The 24,163-nt window shown below is 41.3% G+C and overlaps 2 protein-coding genes across 3 annotated transcripts in view; both read left to right on the forward strand.

Moving 5' to 3' along the window:
* Positions 1–3,997, forward strand: part of ZFP91 (ZFP91 zinc finger protein) — a 42,733-nt gene extending 38,736 nt beyond the window's left edge. Inside the window, exon 11 of one of the 2 annotated variants that reach the window (XM_003275342.4) lies at positions 161–3,997. In XM_003275342.4, the coding sequence (XP_003275390.1) occupies positions 161–671 (511 nt within the window). In that variant the 3' untranslated portion in view covers positions 672–3,997. The remainder of the gene's footprint in view (positions 1–160) is intronic. The other variant, XM_012498696.2, reaches the window with a different exon arrangement.
* A 353-nt stretch (positions 3,998–4,350) lies between these two features.
* Positions 4,351–8,694, forward strand: CNTF (ciliary neurotrophic factor). Its single transcript, XM_003275343.2, has 2 exons — positions 4,351–5,832; positions 7,003–8,694. Exons 1-2 carry the CDS (start codon positions 5,719–5,721, stop codon positions 7,489–7,491), a joined length of 603 nt encoding a protein of 200 aa, XP_003275391.1. The 5' UTR covers positions 4,351–5,718; the 3' UTR covers positions 7,492–8,694.
* The last annotated feature ends 15,469 nt before the right edge of the window (positions 8,695–24,163 follow it).

Genomic DNA, 24,163 nt, shown 5'->3' on the forward strand with positions numbered 1-24,163 from the left:
CCATCTAGTAACATTTCCCAATCCTTCAAAAGAAGTATGTTACTGATTATTGTGTGTGTGTATATATGTGTATATGCTCTAAACTCTAAACCTTGATCCTGGATAAGAGCACTCTTTATTTCTCTGTTGGATCAGCCATTTCCTTTTCTCCTCTCCTTAGATGTGAGATCTGTGGATTTACTTGTCGACAAAAGGCATCTCTTAATTGGCACATGAAGAAACATGATGCAGACTCCTTCTACCAGTTTTCTTGCAATATCTGTGGCAAAAAATTTGAGAAGAAGGACAGCGTAGTGGCACACAAGGCAAAAAGCCATCCTGAGGTGCTGATTGCAGAAGCTCTGGCTGCCAATGCAGGCGCCCTCATCACCAGCACAGATATCTTGGGCACTAACCCAGAGTCCCTGACGCAGCCTTCAGATGGTCAAGGTCTTCCTCTTCTTCCTGAGCCTTTGGGAAACTCAACCTCTGGAGAGTGCCTACTGTTAGAAGCTGAAGGGATGTCAAAGTCATACTGCAGTGGGACGGAACGGGTGAGCCTGATGGCTGATGGGAAGATCTTTGTGGGAAGCGGCAGCAGTGGAGGCACTGAAGGGCTGGTTATGAACTCAGATATACTCGGTGCTACCACAGAGGTTCTGATTGAAGATTCAGACTCTACCGGACCTTAGTGGAGGCATGGGACAGCTCAGACTTTGTATTTAAAAGTTAAAAAGGACAAAAAAAAAATCTAAAGCATTTAAAATCTAGTGAAATAACTGAAGGGCCTGCTCTTTCCATTGTGGATCACAGCACACACATACATACACCCTCCACCCCTCCCCAATCCCCATCCCCTGTTCTCCCTCTATTGCTCCCCTTATAAAATTGATGTTGTCTTTACCAGAAAGGTAGACAAAAAAGAAGCAGCAGCAGCTCTTAAAGTGAGGGTTATTCTCATACTCGGTTCCAGCCATCAGCAGACTTCCTGCTCATCGGCAGATCCCCCTTTCCAACCTGTAACTCTGGTGTGCTCTGGATCAGCTTTTAACTTTTAATCGTATATTACTGTCTTCTAAATCCCTTCTCCTCCTCTACTGCTGGCCCATGGTTCTGGCTCCTACCCTCTGCGGCACATTTATCTTCAAGTACCATAGAATTCTAATCTCTGGAGGCTGGCAGCTTGACTTGGCACTTTAGGGCCCCTTAGCAGGGTGAGCTGTTAAAACAGCACACATCTCTCATCCCCTCTTCCTTTATTCCCCACTGGGTTTCAGAAAGGAAGGATACATGGGGACCACCTCCCTCCTCTTTGATCCCAGCATCTCAGTCCCCCTCCCAACCCTCCATATGGCTCTCAATGGTGCTCACTTGCTTGGAAGCAGGCTCCCAGTAGGGAGGGGGCTGCCCTCTACACAGTCTCTTTGACTGTAAGACAGGGCTCTGTATCAGTGAGACGATGAGAAAAGTCCCAGGCTAATGGCAGAAATTTGCACTTTGAACATGTGTGTTTTTGTGTTGTGGAACCTGAGATTCCTTATTTATTAACAGAAAGTCTGATTTTTTTTTTTTTTTGGAGTCTTTGTTGCTATATTTTGTGGGGCTGGGAGAGAGAGATTAGATTATTTTGACATGGGATCCCTTCCATAACAGGTACTTTGAAGGCAAGACTTAGGGTTGAAGAAGCACAGCCAGCCTCTGAAATCATAGCTCTCCAGTGGCCTTTAAAGAAAGCTGGTCCTCAGCACTAACAAAATCACTACAATAGCCTAGTGCTTTTTTGGAAGCCTTTTTAGGGAAGAATGTTAGGTTCGTGGTAACTAGTATGCTCTTTGAGATTTTTAGAGTGTTGAGACTTAAGAATTTTGAGAGGATGAGGAGGGTTGTTCAGAATCTAAATTACAGATAGATGATTGTTTCTTGTGAATTTGTTTCTTTTCCTTTTTTTTGTCCCTACCATTTCCTTACATTTCCCTCGGGGCCCATCTCTGGCTCCTTGCTTTTTGTTTTTTGCTTTGCTTTATCATCAGTTCATTCCAGCTCCCTGTTAGTGAAGGACACTGCTGTTAGTGAAGGAACAAAGTCTATGAGTCCTAAAATTTTAAGTCAAAGAAAACTGCTCTGTTTCCCCTTTAGTAACACTTCAGAAGAGGAAAAACTTCAATAGCCAAAGTTAATAATCCTATATAATAATTGCTTTGGCTTTCACCTAAAATTCTGGGAATCACAATTTCTTTGGGATAGAGATTGTGTTGGGGAATAGATTGCATATTGCTGTTCACTGGAGAGAAAAGGTAGTGTTTTTGTGCAAGGTCATACCACCAGAAGCCCCAAATCTTATTTTGGCTCATCTTCAGGTAAAGAGTAATTCCTATCCTGTGTGCCTCAGAAGCTAGAATCGAAGGCTTACCCTACTCATTGTTTATTGTCAGAAATGCATGATGGCTCTTGGAAAGAATGACATTTTGCTGGAAAAAAAAGATAAAAAAAAAGAACAGATTGTTTTTCACAAACATAGCTTATCAGTTTTTTTAAAGAATTCTTTTTTCTCAAAAAGAGGAGTAACAAAATGTCATTTCTGAAAGAGGCTTACTTTATACCCACTAGTGTCAGCATTTGGGATGCCAGGGAATAGAGAGTGAGACACCTACAATCACCAGTCTCAAATGCGCTATTGTTTCTTTTCAGAGTGTTGCAGATTTGCCATTTCTCCATAATATGGGGATAGAAAATGGAATAAAGATAGAAGGGATGTAGAATATGCTTTCCTGCCAAAATGTTTTGGAGTTGACTTTGGTATCTTGACTATATTTGAAAATACAAGATTGATTAGATGAATCTACAAAGAAGTTGTCCTCCTCTCAGGTCCCTTTTATACTCTTTGACTAGCTAGCATCTATATTCCACACTTAGCTTTTTTGTCACACTTACCCTTTGTCTCCATAAATTTCATTTGCAGTGGTTAGTCATCAGATATTTTAGCCACCTACACAAAAGCAAACTGCATTTTTAAAAGTCTTTCTGAGATGGGAGAAAATGTATTCTCCTTTCCTATACCACTCTCCCAACAAAAAAACAACTGGTTAGTTCTACTAATTAGAAACTTGCTGTACTTTTTCTTTTCTTATAGGGGTCAAGGACCCTCTTTATAGCTACCATTTGCCTACAATAAATTATTGCAGCAGTTTGCAATACTAAAATATTTTTTATGGACTTTATATTTTTCCTTTTGATAAAGGGATGCTGCATAGTGAAGAGTTGGTGTAATTAAACTATCTCAGCCCTTTCCCTGCTTTCCCTTCTGCTCCATATGCCTCATTGTCCTTCCAGGGAGCTCTTTTAATCTTTTAATCTAAATTCTGTTACCTTTTTAATAACTCTTCCCACTGCATATTTGCATCTTGAATTGGTGGTTCTAAATTTGGAAACTGTAGTTGAGATACAACTATTTAATATTTCTGGGAGATGTGTATCCCTCTTCTTTGTGGTTGCCCAAGGTTATTTTGCATAATTGAGACTCCTTGGTATGCTTCAGAGAGTTTAGGCAAACACTGGCCATGGCCGTGGGAGTACTGGGAGTAAAATAAAAATATTGAGGTATAGACTAGCATCCACATAGAGCACTTGAACCTCCTTTGTACCTGTTTGGGGAAAAAGTATAATGAGTGTACTACCAATCTAACTAAGATTATTATAGTCTGGTTGTTTGAAATACCATTTTTTTCTCCTTTTGTGTTTTTCCCACTTTCCAATGTACTCAAGAAGATTGAACAAATGTAATGGATCAATTTAAAATATTTTATTTCCTAAAAGCCTTTTTTGCCTGTTGTAATGTGCAGGACCCTTCTCCTTTCATGGGAGAGACAGGTAGTTACCTGAATATAGGTTGAAAAGGTTATGTAAAAAGAAATTATAATAAAAGGGATACTTTGCTTTTCAAATCTTTGTTTTCTCTTAATCTAGGTAAGGCATATTAAAAATAAATATGTAAAGAAAAATAAAAGTTGTCTTCATGGAAGCAACTTGTCTTCCTTGGTTGTACTGAGTTACAGTTATCCTAGGGGTGAAACATGTGATGCTGCTAAGCAAACCAAATGCCCTCAGAACAGGTGTTAGGTGGGGCATACTATTGTTTGCTTTTGTTGAGAATCAGGTGGTTAATTTTTGACTGTTTAGTTCTTGATTTCTAATGCTGAAATAACATGATTCTGTTATTCAGCAAACTTAGAAATCTTGATGTTTTGACAACTGCCTCCTAGGAAAACTGGCCATATTAACCTAGTAGGTGCAACATGAAGGATTATGTGAGGTTAATTTTACCCTGATAATGACAAAACCTTGATAGCATTTAATATCAATACTTCTTCTCAAAATTGAATGTTTATATCAAGTACTGATTTTTATTTTAAAAAAGAAAAAACTATAATCCTTCTGCCTTCCAAAAGCCGTACTGTGATAGCTGCCCAGGCTGCTCTCTTACATCTCCCATTTATTGTTTACTTTTATAAGTGTGCTTCTAAGATGGTATGTGTTTCAGCTTATTGACAATATCTGTGATATAAATAATGAAAGCTAATTATTTCATTTAAGGATGAAACTTTTAGCACTTACCCAATAGGCGTCATTCTCTAAGTTAAATGCAATAGAATGACAACCCTCCCAGTACCTTTAACTCTTATACCGTCATTTCAAAGCCCAGCTCATTCTCTTATTTTAAGAAGCCTGTGGTATGACTGGGTAGGGGAGAAAAAAGGAAAGCATGTTGTCACTTGAGTGAGACTGCTTTAGAAATGTTACCAAGTTAGCGCTGGGTGTTTCCTGTTCTTTGGAAGAGAACAGGCCTAAACAGTACCTTCCTCCTCCTATGTAGCTACCAGGAAGGCACCATGATTGAAATTAGAGATGCTTCCTTGCTTGATTTTTAAGTATAAATTAAATTACCTTTAAAAAGTACTTAAGGATAGGAGTGAAAAAATGCTATGTTTTTAAAGGACTTACTTCACACATCCTTTGTTTCTTGAACAAAATGTGAACTACCTAAACAGAAAATGAAATTGGAAAGTCAGTGGGAGAGACAACTGTGGAATCAGATTTCTATTTAAATTCAAGCGTCGTTACTTGATTTTGTGCATGTTATTTCTTGAAGTTTCAGTTTCTTATATGGAGAAATAACATTTACCTCAGAAATATTCTGAAGATAAAATGGAATTGCTTTAAAATATTTAGCTCACTGACCCATGGTAGATACTTAATAAATGGCAGCTGTATCAATTTCATTGAATGAACATTTCGCCAACCTATGAGAAAAAAGACATGGGAAGCATAAGGGAGAATGATAATAAAATGAACTGATTCTAAGTGTGTATGAAATAGATTACATTAGGCAGGAGTGCCATGAGGATTGGTATGATAGTGACCTTGTTGCTAAGTGCAAAAGCAAAACAATGACATAGAAACAAGTGTGCTAAGTACTGAGTGGAGGAGAGAGATGGAGGCAGACGCTGCAGGGGAAAAAAAAATCTGATTAAAAAGGGCCCTTTGATTCCACAGGCACAAAAATCCACAGCCAGGAATTTGCTACCACCTCTGAGTCAGGCAGGGGGTGGGGGTGGGGTGCACAATCCCATTAGTAGAGAATGCCCAGTGGGTTTAGTCTTTGAGAGTCACATTTCTTATTTGGACCAGTGTAGACAGAAATAAACCCAGCTCACTTGTTTCCTGGGACAGTTGAGTTAAGGGATGGCTTTCACAGAGCATTCACCGCTGACCCCTCACCGTCGGGACCTCTGTAGCCGCTCTATCTGGCTAGCAAGGAAGATTCGTTCAGACCTGACTGCTCTTATGGAATCTTATGTAAGTTGCCTATTTTGCTGTTATCTGTTTTCCCTTCATCTTTTTTGATCCAGCAACTTACCATCATGCATCAGCTCTGTTACCAATTGTGAAAGCTCTAATCATATAGTCATTCATATAGGTTATTTGACATGGGCCCTTCCCTTGAGGAAACCCATGTGACCTTATTTTCTTCCTCCGGGCTGTTTAGGAGATATGTTACTTGAATGAGAAAATATATATGGAATTCTAGATAGGATTGGCTTATATGTCTTGGAGGCTATTCCAAATTTGTTTGCATATATTCTGAATACTACTAGAACAGATTAGCCATGGTCCCTCTCGGTTCTTCATAGCCATTGTTCTGAATTTTTTAGCTATGTAAATGAAAGGTTAATGGGATAGGAAGAGTACTATGAACGTCGGAGGAATTTGTAAATCCTACCAATTTCTCCTATATAGCATTAGCCACCCACCTTTTAGTATTCTGCATCAAAAGTAGAGTGTGTCTAAAGAGAAAGGTAAGCTATCAAAAGGATCTCCTGGAAGATTGATTGGAAACTTGTGGAAGTGTCGAATTCTTGAGCTAACTCTGGAGTTCCAGATTTGTCTTCTAACAGTAAGGGGATCCCCATCAATTTCCACCTGAGATATGCTGTGGAAATACTCCAACCCCTGTGGAGGGTTTTGAATTTAGGCTCTCTGAGAACTGATTTATCTTTGTACAGCCTCACCAGACGGAAATCAGACTCTTTGGGAGTGCTCAATGGGGAGAGGGAAGTTAGAGAAATTCTACAATGGCAATATTCCAGGTCTTCCTAGTTGTGGCCGGTGTCTTTTACAAGTATGTTTAAAAATACTTGAATATGATTAAAATATTCCAGTTACCGAAAGAGTTTGAAGTGAGAAGGAAAAATTCTTCTAAATCAGTTTTCAACCTTTAGAACTCAATGAAATCTGAACATTCTTCCAAGAAAAATCCATAGGTACTCAGTTTCAGGGAGTATTGGGTCTTTCTAAAGCCCAGTCATAGAGCCCAAATTAAGAGTTCCTACTGTAGACATATTATTTACTTTACAACTTGGATCCTTGGCCAGGGAGGTGGGTGAGATTTTGTATGAAATTTAGGGGTGATTTAAGGACATTGGGGTGATTACCGAAGATGTGGTGTTTTCCTGTATCCTCGGCCAGGTGAAGCATCAGGGCCTGAACAAGAACATCAACCTGGACTCTGCGGATGGGGTGCCAGTGGCAAGCACTGATCAGTGGAGTGAGCTGACCGAGGCAGAGCGACTCCAAGAGAACCTTCAAGCTTATCGTACCTTCCATGTTTTGTTGGCCAGGCTTTTAGAAGACCAGCAGGTGCATTTTACCCCAACCGAAGGTGACTTTCATCAAGCTATACATGCTCTTCTTCTTCAAGTCGCTGCCTTTGCATACCAGATAGAGGAGTTAATGATACTCCTGGAATACAAGATCCCCCGCAATGAGGCTGATGGGATGCCTATTAGTGTTGGAGATGGTGGTCTCTTTGAGAAGAAGCTGTGGGGCCTAAAGGTGCTGCAGGAGCTTTCACAGTGGACAGTAAGGTCCATCCATGACCTTCGTGTCATTTCTTCTCATCAGACTGGGATCCCAGCACGTGGGAGCCATTACATTGCTAACAACAAGAAAATGTAGCAGTCCGTTCTCTTCCTTGCTTTCTCTTCTAATGGAATATGCGTAGTTCCCTGGGGCCTCGCTTTCCCATCTTAAATTTCTAAAACGGTTAAGACTACAGGCATTTTCTTTCTTTTTTCTCTGACCACCTGCAGCCTGTTGAAGGACTACAGGCATTTTCATCAAGTAGCATTGGAGACTTACACAAATGGGCATACAAGTTTAGCCCGGGGGGTGTGATTGTGTGTGCGCATGCATGTGCTGCAGGTGTAAGAGAGTGGGAGCAGGGACAACGTCCTTCCACTTCAGGGTTCTAACCTTTCTAACCCACTAAGTAACCTCTACAGGCATTTAACAGCCTTACAGACAGAATATACCTATGTTAATTCTAGTTCTGGATGACTCGGTCTGAGAAGATTCAATTTAAAATCAGACTCTTTGTTTGATTTAAACTCTTAGAGAATAAGAATAATAATGGCTAACTTTTATTATCTTCTATATTAAGGCAATATGCCAAGCGTCTTTATGTATATTATGTACAGCGTTTACAACCTTGTGAGCAAGGTGGTGTTACTCCCATTCGATAGATGAGAAAACAGGCTCACAGAGATTTGGTTAAGCTCACACAGCTAACAAGTGGCACACTGAGTTTGCACACAGATCATTCTTCTTGTAAAGCCTATGTGCCTTTCACTTTAGAGGCTTGATCATGAATCACTGCACCTCTTTGTCACAGAGTGTTGGAAGATGCATCCATGTAATCTATTCCCATCGCTGGAAAACAGCTGCTGTTAGATGTCCTCAGAAGCCAGTTGCAAATTTTAGCGTTAAAGTCAGGATTTATTGTTCATACTTGGCAGTGAAGAGGGCAGCTGGAGATCTTAAGATTCCATTTTGGAAAATGATTAGGCCCGCCAAACTTCTGAACTTTGGAAGCTGGGGATATTTAGTAATACAACCTGGTTTTAAAGTGCTCACTAAATGTTCTTGAATATTGGGTTGGGCACAGCTTATACCAGGTTACCTCACTTTTAATTAGTGATGCAGGCAGTGTAACCCAAGCATTTGTGGACAATGAGTGGAATACTAAAGTTAAAAAGTCATCAAACTTTCACCTCAAATTTTCTGGACTTAGTCATGAGGAGAGGGTGAGGCCTACTCTGTTCCTACTAGAGATACCAGAGACTGAAACTATACAGTAAAGCCTCTGTGCTGCACAACAAAGGGGCAGGCTCTGCTTTTAATTTCTTGTAAGAACCACACGTAGTATGAAAGGTTGGTCAATGTGGACATTAATGGAAAAGGCCATGTACTGGTGGTGCGATGTGAATCCATAAATTTTCAAGTGTGTCATTTATTTTATACTTATCAATTAAAACTCAAGATCATGGATTGGGAGACCAAGTTAATTTAATTAATTGGGGCTTCTGTATTCGTAAATGAACCATGAGTCAGGGCTAACTCCCATAGGTTTCATGAGGTGTGGATGAGTAGCTTAGCTTGTATCCTTTCTCACATGGGCGTGTGTACAAAACTCCATGAAGTCAGTATTACCAGAGTGCTCTGGGCTAGGCATTGTAACAGTTCAGGGAAAGTAAGGCCCTACTTTCTAATATGCATTTGTGGCAATATGGTTGTGGGTGTGTATACACACACACGTACATTACTGTAATCAGTGATGCAGACAGTGTAACCCAAGCCTTTGTGGACAGTGAGTGGAATACTACTCAAGTTAAAAAGTCACAGAACTCCTTCACCGCACATTCTCCGGACTTAGTCATGAGGAGAGGGTGAGGCCTACTCTGTTCTCACTGGAGATACCAGAGATTCTGTAAACACACACACAAACACACACACACACACGGTCGAAATTATAAGTCCCAGGTTTGTTAGGAAGCTAAAGGGAGGAGAGGGGCCCAAAGGAGTTTCCTGGAGGAGGTAGGAGTTGTGTCTCAGTACAAAACTGCAAAATACTCTGCACTGGTTGAGTACAAAATAGAAGTCATGAGAGAAGGGAAGAGGCGGTCATTTGTAATTTTGGCACTGAATGTATAGTCTTACTCCATTCAAGCTTTCTCTTAATTTCTTCTGCTTAACAGCAGCATTCTCAAATAATAAAATTTCTGCTTATTAATATGAAGCTCTTAGAGCTATCTGGACAATACTTTTGTTCAATGGAGAAATATGTCTACAATTTCTTAATGGGGAATAACTGACTATGAATTTGCTGCATCTAAAATGACCCCATCAATTATACATGTAAAAATAAATTTTTGAAATTTTTTAAATAAAAAATTAAAAGATGTTGCCCCCATACTCCCTCCATCAAAAAAAAGTTTTTAAAAAACGAGTATCCCCTCTCCAAGTGTTTTTATGTTCAGCAGGTACAGCAGCAGACATCTGCAGAAGTTTCACAACTCACTGGAGCTTGGCTTAAGCTCTCATGAGTTGCATGTAAAGGAATATGTATAGGAGGTGGATTTGAAGTGGCAGAGGGTCCACAAAAGGCACAAGTACTAACCACTGAATGGGAGGAGATAGAAAAATGTGTAAGTCACAATTAAGTCACAGAATCACCAAGTCTTTACCAAGTGCATTCTCAGCACTTTGCAAAACGCTGTGTATTTGTCTTTCAAGAAGCATACAATATGCACCCAAAAGAAGTGTGGGGAAAGCTAATCTTAGAAAAAGATAAAGGGGAAATGAGCAGTAGACCATGCAACAAAAATCAACATGTATGAGATCTGAATGTGTAGACATTGCATCATGTTTATTTGAAATGGATAAATAGAAAAAGGGACTGAATGGATTAGTGTTCTAGGTGTGTGTCGTATAGTAAAGAAGAGGATAATGATGACACTATGGAATTACGTTTTTTTAGGAATATAGAAGCCCAAGAAGATTTTGTTCATTAGGTTTTATTCTGTTGATCTGATAAGATCTCTGGGAAATCATATATGGTATAACTATATAGATTGAATTATAGTTTAAGATACATAGATTTAGTTTCTAACCCTAACTCATTTTGTAAAAACAATTTCTTCTGCCTCCTTTTCAGAGAGTACCTTCTGAAAAGCCCACTGTGGGTAAAGAGATCTTGTTTTCCTGAGTCAAGGAACTGCATGGATGAGAATTTTTCTTGCATTCATTTAAGAGGGTGATTTGGAAACGGCACGCAAATCAGCACAAACTTGAAGGCCAAGCATGGAATAAAATTAGCCTTAAGATAATCAGGTTTAAGTGAAGTGAGAGTTTTAATAAAAATGGAAAATGTAAAGTCATAGCTCTGGTATTGCTGTTATTTCAGGCTGCTATGGATCAATGCCCAAAGGATGACTCATTGTTGTGATCACTTGTCAGACAGGGAGAGGACTAGTAAATATTTCAGGAAGACATATCTGAAAAGTTATTTAGATTGAATTTTGTTTGTGAATCCTCAGCTCCTCATGGGGTACCTGAGCATCTCTGTTAAGGGGTGAAATAGAGGCACAGGAAGCAGAGAGACCTCCACCAGGATGTAAAGGGGATTGGTAAAGAGGAAGGGGGTGGGGGAGAGTAGAATTTGGATTTCACTTCAGTTGATTCTCTGTGTGTGTGTGTGTGTGTGTGTGTGTGTGTGTTACTAATGTAGTGTTAATGTAGTGTTTAGGTCAGGACATTTCTTAAAAGGAATGGTTTGGCCTCCTGCCTCATCCCACCTCCACTGCAAGCATCAGACCCACCCAAGAATGAGCTCTCGGAATGTGGGTACATTCAAAAGCGAAAAATGATAAAAACTTCATTTCTTGGCTTCTGTAGCATTCTGAGAACTACAGATAGAGACAGAATAAGATAATTTGATAGTTTGATGAAGTGTCTGGGTGTGACATAAAATCTATGTGCTTTTGATTCTTAACATAAAAGATATTATTTGGATCAATCTGGTTTGAACACATAGAAAACAAAAAATGCAAGAATAGCTAATAATAAAGTTCTTTTCTCAGCAATACCATGAGTTACTTCTTTTCTGTATCTTTGGATGAATGAGGGGAATTTCAAGTGACTTCAGCATTGGATGAAACATAATCCTCCTAGCCAGGGCCAGGCTCAATCACGCGTGCTGAGTAAATCTCCATGATGCCAGGCCACTCACACTGGGCAAAACTCCCAGGGCCAGTCAGCCTAGAAAAGGTAGATGGCCCCTATATCACCAGGCCAATGCTTTGCCCTCTGAATATGTAGTCCTATCAGCTAGACTGCAGATGAGAATGATTTCCTTTTATATGGCTTAATTTCAAGTAGCTGACCTCCCCCCCCATTAAGCCTTTGACTTCAAGAGAAGAACCCTGACTAGCCCTTTTTTTTTTTTTTTTTTAAGTCAGGTTGGAGGTAGAAACCAAATTGTTGAAAATCACATAGAGGAAAATATGAAACAGTTACTGAGAGATTCTGTATTTCTATCCACATATTTAAGGTAGTATGAAAGGGAATGATGTAACATGTCAGGCAGCTCTGCATTATTTTATATTATTTAATCCTCTGACATATCTCTTAGATGAGGAAAATGAGAATGAGCATTAACTTGCCCAAATTTCCTCCTGTAGCATCTGACAGGGCTGGAGTCTTAATTCTGGCTCTAAAGCTCACTTCACTACACCTTATGCCATAGGACATCTGGTAATCAAAATTCTCTTACTCTAAAATCCATTCTCTGTCTTTAATCCTCTCTCCTTGGCTAAAGCCAATACAGGCTTGTACAGAATTTTGCTCTGTAACAAAGTCTATATAAATTTCTAAACTTTGAGACAAGTCACTCTTTTTTCTGAGCTTCCTCATTTATGAAATGAAAATGATGAAAAATAGCTAACTAACTTCACAGTTGTTACAGACAAATTGAGTATCTGAAATTACTTGTAACTGACATGCAGACATCACCAGGTATATTTAATGCCTCAGGTAGCTTGGATTCAGAGTTGATTGAGGAGCAAGCTCCTAAATATCTCAGAGAACACCACCTGCTTACCAGGAATGATCTGGCCACAGCCTCGACTTCACCCTATTGTGCCTACTGGCCTTTGGCCACTGGAGGTTGACCCAGCAGTCTCATCTCACTCACAGCCTCCAGGAATCATCCACCTCCCTGAAGAGTTACAACCCAGGCTGTTCAGCCAGGAGGCAGCTTTCACAGCAGGCGTGGTCAGACAAGTCCTGGAGAAGCCTGGTAGGCTCCAGAGGGAGCCAAGGAAACATGCCGGCTAAGGAGCTGCCCAGGATACATTAAAACATGCATTTAGACTTAGAATCATCCCACCATATGCCTACACCCTCCTCTTAATACCAGAAGGAACTCAAACTTCATTTAGTTCAATCCCTTCATTAAACACAACATGAAGAAGCCAAAGAAGTTCAGCAATTTGCCCTGGCATCCCAGCTAGAAAGTGGCAGAATGAGACCTACAGTCCATGGATCCCCTGCTGCACTTTCCTGCTTCTCCTTTCCTCACTTTAGGAAGCGTCTGGTAAGTCTTTCTTGCTCTCTTGTATGCAGCGCCCTCTAGCTCCCTCAACTCTAATAATCCTTTAAAAGCTCTAGGAACAGCACCTCATCCAGACTTCTTTTGCCACTCCAACCCCCACCTCTACTATAATTTGAGGGTACTGTATTTCATCCCTCCCCTGATATGATGGGGGAAAGATGTAGCCCATTCTGAGGAATACATTCTGAGTAATGGCTAAATATGTTACTCATTTCAGGGTAAGTGTTTGAACAAGGCACTCAGGGGAGCTTTTTAAAAATAATATTCTGGGCCGGGCACGGTGGCTCACACCTGTAATCCCAGCACTTTGGGAGGCTGAGGTGGGTGGATCACGAGGTCAGGAGTTTGAGACCAGCCTGACCAACGTGGTGAAACCCCATCTCTACTAAAAATACAAAAATTAGTTGGGCGTAGTGGTGCGTGCCTGTAATCCCAGGTACTCAGGAAGCTGAGGCAGGAGAATCGCTTGGACTCGGGAGGTGGAGCTTGCAGTGAGCCAAGATCGTGCCACTGCACTCCAGCCTGGGCGACAGAGCAAGATTCGATCTCAAAAATAGATAAATAAATAAAATAAATAATATTCTGAAGCAGGTGTCTTCATGTCAGATCAACCCTTATTCCACAGGTAAGGTAAAGGCTTAGGACTAATTTCTCTTCTCTTAATCCCTGACTCCTGTGTCCAAAGCTTGGGATGGAGGTACGGTTGGAGGTTACACAAATGATATGGTTTGGCTGTGTCCCTACCCAAAATCTCATCTTGAATTATTTGTAGCTAACCTGCACGTTGTGTACATGTACCCTAAAACTTAAAGTATAATAATAATAAAGAATTGTAATACCCCATAATCTCCACGTTTCAAGGGAGAGGCCAGGTGGAGGTAATTGAATCATACCGGCCCATGCTGTTCTCGTGATAGTGAGTTCTCACGAGATCTGATGGTTTTATAAGTGTTTGGTAGTTCCTCCTGCGTTCATTCTCCTTCCTGCTACCTTGTAAAGAAGGTGCCTGTTTCTCTTTCACCTTCCACCATGATTGTAAGTTTCCTGAGACCTCCCCAGCCATACGGAACTGTGAGTCAAACTTCTTTATAAAGTACCCAGTCTCTGATATATCTTTTTAGCAGTGTGAGAACAGACTAGTACAACAAATAACTTGAAAAGACACTGAAAAAAAAAAAAGGCCAATATTCCCAACCTGGTTCTAAGCTCTAAAGCTCAGTCTTTTGAAAGTTTCCTGCCCTACTCCAACCAAATTTAGCAATGCATATTGACATCTGCTTTAGGCCAGTACTAAGAGTACAGAAATTAATAATAATAGATAGTAGCAAATATTTATATGGTGTTTACTCTGTTCCAGTCATTGTTCCAATTGCATGCATTAACTCATTTACGCCTCACAAGAACCCTATGAGGTAGGTACAAAGATCTTTGGTTTACAAATGAAGAAACCAAGGCCCAGAGAGCAGATTGGTCTCTGACCTTGAAATACGGTCTCCGGAAAGACAGCAGGTGTACGATCAACTGCTAGAGAAGTCCGTGCAGTCGGTAGTGTCATGTGGGCAACAAGCTGTGGAAGGACAGAAGAAAAGATCAAAGAGGGGACCTCTCAAAAGGGGCAATTTGGGAGTGAGAACTTGAAGGGTTACTAGGACTTTGCCCTCAGGAAAAAACAGAGAAGAGTGGGCAAGAACATTTTAGATAAAAGAAGCAGCACTGCACTTGTCAAGGCTTGGCTGCTGAAAAGCATGTGGCACGTCTGGGACCATTCGTCATGACTGAAGTTCAGAGCTCTCTGAGAGCTACAGTAGAAGACGAGATGAGTGAAGTGACAACACCTTGAGGAGAGAATCTCTGAAAGGTTTTTGAATGGGGAGTGCCAGCATTTACACTTTGTTTCAGAAAAGTAATTCAGTTATGTCTGTATTGGAGGTGAGAGTGACTGGAGGTAGAGGAACCTATTAAGATGCTGTAATGCTCAAAGTAAGATATGTTTTAGTTATTCATGGAAATGGTAGAGGCACTAGGATACAAAGATGAGCACACATAGTCCCTGACCTCTTAAAACGTGCGTTCTGGTAGAGGAAGACCAGCGACACACAATAGTATAATTTAGAAGGTGATAAGGATTATGTAGGAAATGGAAAAGGTGATAGAGAATTACTGAAAGTAGTGGCCATTAAGGCAAAGAGTGGAAAGCCCACAGGGATAGTTATCTAGGGCCTCATAGCTCTACACCCAAATCATGAGCTGCTCAGGAACTTCCCAGCAACGTCCCAGCCAGTAAAGATGTAGGCGAAAGGAGAGGAGAACTTGGACTGGGAGATTAATTTTTATGGTGTTCTCGTTGGTAAAGCCTTAGCAACAGCCAGTGTGAGAGACTGGAACACAAGCATGGCCTGTTCTGTAGGTATTGTTGGTGTATGCCTTACATTATTACTCTACCATTTTTAAGAAAGCTTTACCATTTTCCTTTTCTTTAATTCTTAAGAGTTTACATTTCCCTGATGTGAAGGAGCTAGGCATGAGTGGGCCTTAGTAGGAGAAAGATAATGTTAAGTGCAGAGCCCCAAGGCAGGAATGAACTTCCTATCTTCAAGGAACTGAAGGAAGGCCAAGTTGGTTGAAGCCAGGTTAGTCAGGTGAGCAGGGGAACAATGCCTGTGCCAAGGCCCTTGAGCCAAAGATTATGAAAAACACACCAGCTGTTAAACAGTTGGGTTTATTATTTGTTGCAAAGAGGAGAAATGTGCACCTTGGGGAACACTGAGACGCCTCAGTAAGGGTGTGTTAGAACCTATTACGGGATTTAGGCTTTGTTCGGGTGATTCGGGGGTGGCTCTAAGGAAGCAGAGGTTTGCTCTGGATTGGATGCTGTCAGAAAGTGGGGACAATTCTATGGGTATTTTGTGAGTCGTGCATGCAGTAACCTTGTTTTTATCCATGCTTAGACAAGACAAAATTATGAGGTGACCTTGTTTCATTTTATCATGGTCTTGTTTCATTTTATCATGGTCTCCAAGTAACTTTGTCTGAGGTTGTTATTCTATAATACTGTTTAGATTTTTTAGGCTCACTGGGCTGTGAGCCTCAGACTAGCTTCTAATAATATTGCAATTGAGCTGTAAACATCAGATCAATTTTGGACATCAGGAGTACATTTTTTTCTCCTCGTTAGTGACAAGATTATGTATAGAAAGAGATCTGGATTTTATTCTAACTGCTGAGCACAGACAACAGGTCAGTGTGTGATTAGTATTGCCACCTGGATAACAAAGAGCAGCTCTTAGATTTAAAAAAACAAAACCAAGATATGCAGTCTTAGAATTGCCCTTGCTCTTCCAACAGTACTCAATCCAGAGCAAAGCCACACATCATTAATTCCTTCCCAGAATTAACTAACCCAACTCCAAATCCTACAGCGAATCCCTCTTAACACTTTCTCACTGGGGTGCTCCAAAGTCTCCCATCGTGTGCCCTCTCTCCTCATTGCAACAAGCCAATAAACCCAATTTTGTCTAACTATGGACGTTGTCCCAGTGGTTTGGGCTAAAGGGCATCAACACTGCAAAGAGAACTACTGGAAAGTTTTACGCAGGAAAGTGACATGATGGGGTATATATTTATTTAAATGAGTACTCAAGCTGCTATGGGCAGTAGGGCTTATGGGGGCAACAGTGTGGGAGCTAAAAATCTGAATGATGAAAAGCCAAATTAAAATGATGAACAAAAGAGGACAGCCCTGAAAAACATGGCAGAAGATTTGGCATGGAAAGCCATGGAGAAGATGGTGAGTTTTAGGAAGAGAGAAGAACCAAAGAGCACTCCCTTCCCATCTAGGAGGATAGAGAATAAATTAGGCAGGAAACAAGGAAAGGGGAGTAGATATTAGGCATAGAATAGAAAATTGCCAGCCTAGATTTTAAATATGTTGAGTAGAATATGGAGAATAGGAAGCATGGGGGAAGGAGTGAAGAGGTGAGTGACGGAATAAAGCTGGTTAGGAAGATTGGGGCTCAGTCCTGAAGGGCCTTAACATCATGCTGAAGAATTTAGATTTCATTCTGTACATATAGATAGTGACCCTCTTAGTCAACATTAGGCCGGGTACGGTGGCTCACGCCTGTAATCCCAGCACTTTGGGAGGCGAGGCAGGTGGATCACAAGGTCAAGAGATAGAGACCATCCTGGCCAACATGGTGAAACACCACGTCTACTAAAAATACAAAAATTAGCTGGGCGTGGTAGCGCCCACCTATAGTCCCAGCTGCTCGGGAGGCTGAGGCAGGAGAATCACTTGAACCCGGGAGGCAGAGGTTGCAGTGAGCCGAGATCACACCATTGCACTCCAGCCTGGCATCACAGCAAGACTGTGTCTAAACAAAAAAAATAAAAATGAAAAATAAATCAACATTAAAGAGACCAAGACAAGAAGAAAGGATAGGAAAGACAAGGTAAAATCACTGGAGTCATGTCACATCCTCTGCCTTAGTTCTTTTTGTTGTTGTTTGTTTATTTTTTGTTTTTTATTTTTTTGTTTCCTCTGTCTTAGTTCTAAAGGGAGCTAAAAGGGGCCTATTGTTCAAATCCAAGCACAGAGTTTCCTCTGATTCTGGGTCACCAGAACTTTAGTAGACCTAAAGAATATTGGTAAACCACCCACTTTCCATTTCTCATCTTGGGCAAATTTGCATCTCCTAAGAAAGGTTTCATGTTATTTATTTTATTCTATCCATGCTCCCTCCTCCATCTCCACATAACTAACTCCTGTTCATGCTTCAAGATCCATGTCATCCTTTTGAAAATGTCCCTGACTAGTACCCTGCTATCACTGCTGTCTCCTCTTTGCTGCAACTTTACCTTATACATTATCTTCCATCAGTACTGCTTCTACTACTGATTACTGTCACTACCACTGCTACAGACAAGGATATTGAGCTCTGACATGGAAAAAGGTGCTTTGCACACAGCAGCTCTATTAATCCTTAACACAACCCATTGCACTTGCTGATAGCTGATACCATTTTCACTTTATAGATGAGAGAACTGAAGCTCAGAAAGATTAAATCACAAAGTTGCAGAGCTGGGATTAAAATTTATGTATTTGGGTATACTTTTTCTTTATATAACTATTATATTGCATAACACATTGCATATTAATTATTTGTGTATATGGCTCTCTCCTGGTGGAATATGGGCTCTTTGAAGGCAGAGGCTATGTCTTCTCTGGCATATGATAGGTGCTCACCAAATGTTTCCTGATTAAGAGGAGGAAGGCAGGTAGAGATAGTGATGGAAAGAATGCAAGGTGGTGTGCAATGGGAGAATTACTGTTTCATACTAATGCCTATCAACCTTTTTCATAGAAATGATGATGTTTTTATGGCACACAGGGACAAATTGGGGGATCTAGATTCTAGGAGAAAGCTGACCATCATAGGTATAGTATCTGTAGCAAGTTCAGTTAACCACTTGGGTTACTATAGTGTTGAAGGGATCAATATATCTTGGGCATCTGTTGGGCATTCTGTGCTTTATATCAGGGGTTAGCAAGCTATTTCTCAAAGGGCTAGAAAGTAAATGTTTTAGTCTTGTGAGGTATAAGGTCTCTGTCACAGCTATTAATAGGCAATAGATAATACATAACAAATGAGTGTGGCTGTATTCCAAAAAAAACTTTATTTACAAAAACAGGTGCCTGTCCTGTGGGTCTTGTTTGCTGACCTCAGTTTTAGATGAATATTGTGCTTCAGAGCCTTTGGGTTCTCCTCCTCTTAGTCTGATTTTTTAAATGTGGATGATGTCCAATTTATTAGTTTGTTCTTTTACAGATTGTGCGTTTGATGTCATGTTTAAAAATCTTTGCCTAACCCAAGGTCACAAAGACTTTTTTCCCCTATATTTTCTCCTTCAGTGCATTTTATCCTCAGCACAATCCTTCTTAAGAATGAATGAATGAATACATAATTTAAATGAAAGGAAAGAAGATCTTTCTTTCTTCCCTATTTCATATTTTCCCAACCCCAGACTCCCAAACCATGAAGCTCAGCAGATATTCCTTGAACTCCATCTGATTTTTGAGCTCCTAACCTTGCTGATCTGTTTACCTATAACTTAGCGATTCCCAGCCTTTCAATGCTGCAACATATTCTTTTTACAACATACACACCCCACTTTTACTTGCATACCTCCACACACACACACTTGCTTTAAAAAAATTAGTTTCAACATAGTTTTGAAATTGAGTTTAAATTTATTTTTCATTGTCAAATTTTTTAGGAACTGAAGAATATCTGGTTTATGACAGCCCATCTCTATGAGGTAACGAGAACTATCACCAGGCAGGATGGAATTTGGACCAAGAGCAAGGCTAAAGGAGTGAGACTGGGGCTGAAATAAGCAGTGGGCCTAGGAGGTGGGTTTCAGAGGTTTACTGGGTCTCCCTCCACAGCTACTCAGCTCTGTACTCATTTCTCTTTATTTTTAAAAAAGAATATGTGGTGTTTTATGTAAATACATATCATATAGAAATTTGAAAAATGAGTTATTCAAGAGGGAATATGAGGACAAAAAAGAAAAGTTGGAACTAAGATTGAGTTTAGCAGTAGAAATGTTGTGGAAATGACCAGAATTTGGTTCTAAGCTTTCTAGAAGTCAAAGTAAGGCAGAAGACCTCTTCATTTTACATAACTTACAGTATCCAGTAGAGGGCAACAACCCAATTGTCCAAGAGGAGCTTGTTCCAGAGAAGACAATGTGTAACGTCCAAGGAACAATTCTGGGCCAGTAGCCCAGCAGTCTCCATGCTATCATCAGCTGGGGTGGAATTACTGCAGCCCCTCCACCCGGTTACCCAGGGTTCTAAAAGGAACTTTTGGTTCCTTTTAGCATATGGTCTGGTTCCTTTTAGCATATGGTTACACATGCTACCACCTCCCCCTTTGCCTTCTCTGTTGTTTACTATTTTTTGGTCAACTTGCCTAGAATATTTTGAGGCAGTGAAAACTAAGTTTTATTTATCTTTGTATTTATGATAGCACTTAAAATGGACAAAAATGGGGCTCGAAACTGGTTTATGAATGAAATAATAATACACTTAAGAATCCAAGAGGGGCGGGTCATTTAAAAGAATCCAATAGCTGGTTCCTATCACCTGAGGCTTCTCAAGACCTCTTTCTGGTTTTCTCTCATTCATTCAGCTAACTTTTAGAGCACGTACCTCTAAACTTTACAGCACCTATGTCAGGGTTCTGTCTGATGCTCTGAGGCTGAGCCCTGGCAGTAATTACAATAAGCACAACACCAACCCTCCCCACACTAAAAGAGCTCTTAGTCAAATTGGGAAAAGAACTCATGCCAAGTGACATGCTCATATAAATATACTGCTAAGGTTGGGTGGTCGTCAAGAGGAGTAAGAGATGTTTTCTTCCTGGGAGATTGAAGGAGTATGTGTGTGTGAGGGGGAGGAGCAGGTAAAGACATATTCTCAAGGGAGCTGACATCTGAACCCAGTCTTGATTAATGAGTTAGACTTCATCAGGCAAAGGCACAGCCAGGAATCACCATGACACATCAAGGGATCAGTGTGTGGAACATATTGGGAGTGTGTCATGGGAGGGGGAACCTGAGGGCTAGCTAGAGATCAGGATGACAAGGGAGGTCAGGACCCAATGACAAACAGTCATATCAAGGTGGACTGGCATACATTCCAGTTTATGACCATTGTCCCATATAATTAAAACACCTTTTTTTTTTTGGTCTCAACCGGAGTTCAGATTTGGATGATAAATTATATATAGACTACTCTACTTATAAGATAATCCATTCTCTCTTCTCTCCCACCTTTTTTTTTAAATCTCAGGCCAAAACCTTCTATTCTGCCTTGGCGCTCACCTCAACTTTCTCAGTCAGGGAGCTCAGTTTCTGGAGCCTGGGGGGATTTTCAAAGAAATGAACTGAGGCCATCAGAATGGAGCTTCCAGTTGCTGTTGAAAGGATTCTCCCAGGCCAGCAGAATTAAACAAATCTATGTGTGTCTGGCTGAGGCCAGAAGGAGTCTGGTGCTCCTGCTCCCAGCCCTGGATCAAACTCTGTTTCTTTCTGGGAAGTCCTTCTTTTCTTTCTCACATCTAATCTTCAAGATACAGCAGAAATTCCATCCTCTTCCAGAAGCCTTATCAGACATCTCTCAGAATTTGTATCCCTGCTTCATTTTCAAATAGAAAATGTTTGAAGCTGTATCACATTTCACAATGAGTAATTTATATATTAGGTGTATCTGCCCCACTCAACCATGAGCCCTGGTTGGACATCTTTGTGTTCTTCATGGTACATAGAACTCTGCCACTCACCTCCTCACATCACCATCGGAATGATCATCATGGTCAATTCCACATCATGACAGCTCAAGGTGACAGGCCAGGTACTATGGGAAGGGATTTCCTTGCAGTATCTCATTTAATCATCACAGTAATTTTATGACATCAATTTTAATATTATCCCAACTTTAGAGATTAATTCCCAGAGTGGTGGGGCAATTTGCCCAGGGTCACTGAGCCAGTAAGCAGCTGTGCTGGAACTTGAGCCTTGGTCTGTGTGATCTGACTCTGGGATCCCAATCCTAAAGCAGCAGCAAATCGTCATAGACATGAACTTTCACATTTAGAAAGGCTGGAGAGTGTTCCAAAGTGCTTTGCTTCCATTAGCTCATTTAATCCTCTCAAGTAACCTAGGAATTTGACACACTAACTCCATTTTAAAGAGGACCAAGCTGAGGCACAAAAAACTTGCCAGCGACGAGTATTTGCCTCCACGTGGGTGAGGACATGCTTGCCATACCTGAGCACAAGCATCTCTGCCAGGTACTTGGCCTCCTGGGTCTGGGTGGTTCTCAAGGTGGTTGCTGAGGGTCCGCACATGCTGCGAGAAGCAGGGCTGAATTTCTGGGGTCTCCGGGACCTTCGGAGAGTAGATGCTGTGGTGGACCTGCACTCTGGCTGTGACCTATAACCTGATGGTACCCCAGGTTGTACGCCTTGAAGTTCTGGCACTTGGCTGAGAACTTACCATTAAGGCTGTGGAGGAAGCGGAGCTTAGCATTGATGGAGCCGCCCAGGCATCGGTGTAGTTGAGCCAGTCGTCAACGAGCTTTGCCTGGGTTTCTACGACCCTCTCCCTCCTGGCACCATGTGCACGTGGTCTGGAAAGAGGTGGTTACTTGCTGCAATGCCAGCCCGAGCTCTGCATTACTTAGGTTTTCCCAGCTGCTGTCCAGCAGTTCCCCCTGCACGGACATTTTCAGTGCCTGCTTGCAGCCTTGAGACCCCAGCATCCTCGCATGCCTCATCATTGGAACCCTCTAGGGGCTCCTCCTTTTTCTGAGACTAGCTACTGCTCTAAATGAGCCTCTGAGATAGGTGCTTTATAATCTCATTTACCTTCTCACCATTCTACTTTTGCACACTTGCAAACTAAGACCCACAGAAGCCAGGTAAAATGCCTAAGGTCACAGTACACACAGAGCTAGCATCTCAATCCAGGTTCCTTTGATGCCAAAGCACAATTTCCATTCACTGATCTATGCTTGGTGTTTCTCCTTTCTATTCAGTATCAGGGTCTTGATTTTTTATCCCTCCTAGGGCATTTGCAATTAAAGAAGACTCACAGAAAGGAGTATGGGATTGCTCCTCGTTCCAGCAGGTTCTAACAGTGTGCTTGGAGAAGAAGTCTTTTCTCTCCACCCTGTATGGGGAGAGGCAGCACTGGCCAGAGGAATGGGTGCTTCTCAAGACCTGAATTGAAATCTGGGCTTTGTCATTTCTTCAACTGAGCCCTCCCACTCTCACGGCTTTCTTCCCTGAGTCCCACTTCCTTCATCTGTTACAGAATGAGAACAATAATAACCTCTTCAAGCTTGAGCTGTTGGATATAAAATGCCCAGCAGAGTGCCTGGCACAAAATAAGGTGTTCTTTCAGGGAAGTGGGTTAAATGGCTTGTTCAAGGTCTGGGTTTGCATCCAGGTTTGTCTGAATCCAAAGCCTAGTGCTCTTTCAATGCAATGCTTCTTTCCAATCTCTATGTTTACATTCTTTTATTAAAAAGTGTGATTGACTTATCATAAGGGAACCTGGGACTGGATTATTTGCTGGAGAGATGGCTGTCTTCTGGGAGACAAATCTTTTTTCCCTCTTGTTTCTTCCCAGGACAGGGATAAGTACTCATGCTGCTCAGTCCCCTAGCCTCCTGACCTGGGAACAAGCGCTTCATGGCATTATAAATTCAAAGGAGTCTGGGAATTCAGCGTGTTTGGTTATAGCTCTTTCCCAGAACCTGGCGCCAGTCTGTGGGCATTTCATAGCTGTAGATACAAGTGAAAATAATCATGCTTTGGCTGAATGGTGGTGAATCATTTGCTGACAAGGACAAGATACCAACAGGAGGAGGGCAAGGAAAACTCTCTGAGGATGTTTTATTTCCAGCCCTGGGCAGCATTTGCTGAGCTGGGAGATTAGGAGGCACCATTTGGTGCCCAGTACTCACATCCCCCAATTGTTTAGAGGCAGCGTAAGGACCATGCAGGCAAGACAGTCTTCAGAGTCAGATGCCAAGGCCTCATGTGACCTCAGAAAAGAAGTGTGACTTCCTGTAAAACAGGAACAAATAGGACTTTTTAGCTGTTAACTTAAAAAAAATTACAACACATGCTTGTTATGGAAAATTAAAAGTGTAAAGAGGTTATATAAGGTAAAAAAGACCTTCTTCATCCAGTTGTGCTTCCCAGAGATAACCACTGTGAATAGGTGGGTGTGTCACCTTCCAGACATGTTTCTATGTGTGCACGCATGGACCCCAGGCACATAGGCACATACTACTGTCTTTTACAAAAATATAATAGTGCCAGGCCCTATATACTTTTGCCTGTGGAGAAGCTGATTCCCAGAGAAAAGAGGTGATGTGCACAAGGTCACACAAAGACAGATTGGAGCAGAGATGGCCCTGACCCTGTGTCTCTTGCCTGTATTTCCAGGCTCAGACCACCTCCTAACCTGCCTCACTCTCTTGGGCTGTGTGCATTCTAATTGAGCACCATAGGGGATACAAATGCAGACAATTATTCTGGCAAATAGTCAAGGACAATAGTCAAAATATTTACCACTCTGCAAGTTGCAGGCCCAGCCAAT

The sequence above is a fragment of the Nomascus leucogenys genome, chromosome 4 (genome assembly GCF_006542625.1).
Source record: "Nomascus leucogenys isolate Asia chromosome 4, Asia_NLE_v1, whole genome shotgun sequence".
Taxonomy (NCBI): Eukaryota; Metazoa; Chordata; class Mammalia; order Primates; family Hylobatidae; genus Nomascus; species Nomascus leucogenys.

Excerpts from the sequence above, each read along its gene's own strand:
- CNTF (XM_003275343.2), top strand. The coding sequence starts at position 5,719 with ATGGCTTTCACAGAGCATTCACCGCTGACCCCTCACCGTCGGGACCTC. Across the intron at positions 5,833-7,002 it reads CTGCTCTTATGGAATCTTAT|GTGAAGCATCAGGGCCTGAA; the intron begins GTAAGTTGCCTA and ends ATCCTCGGCCAG.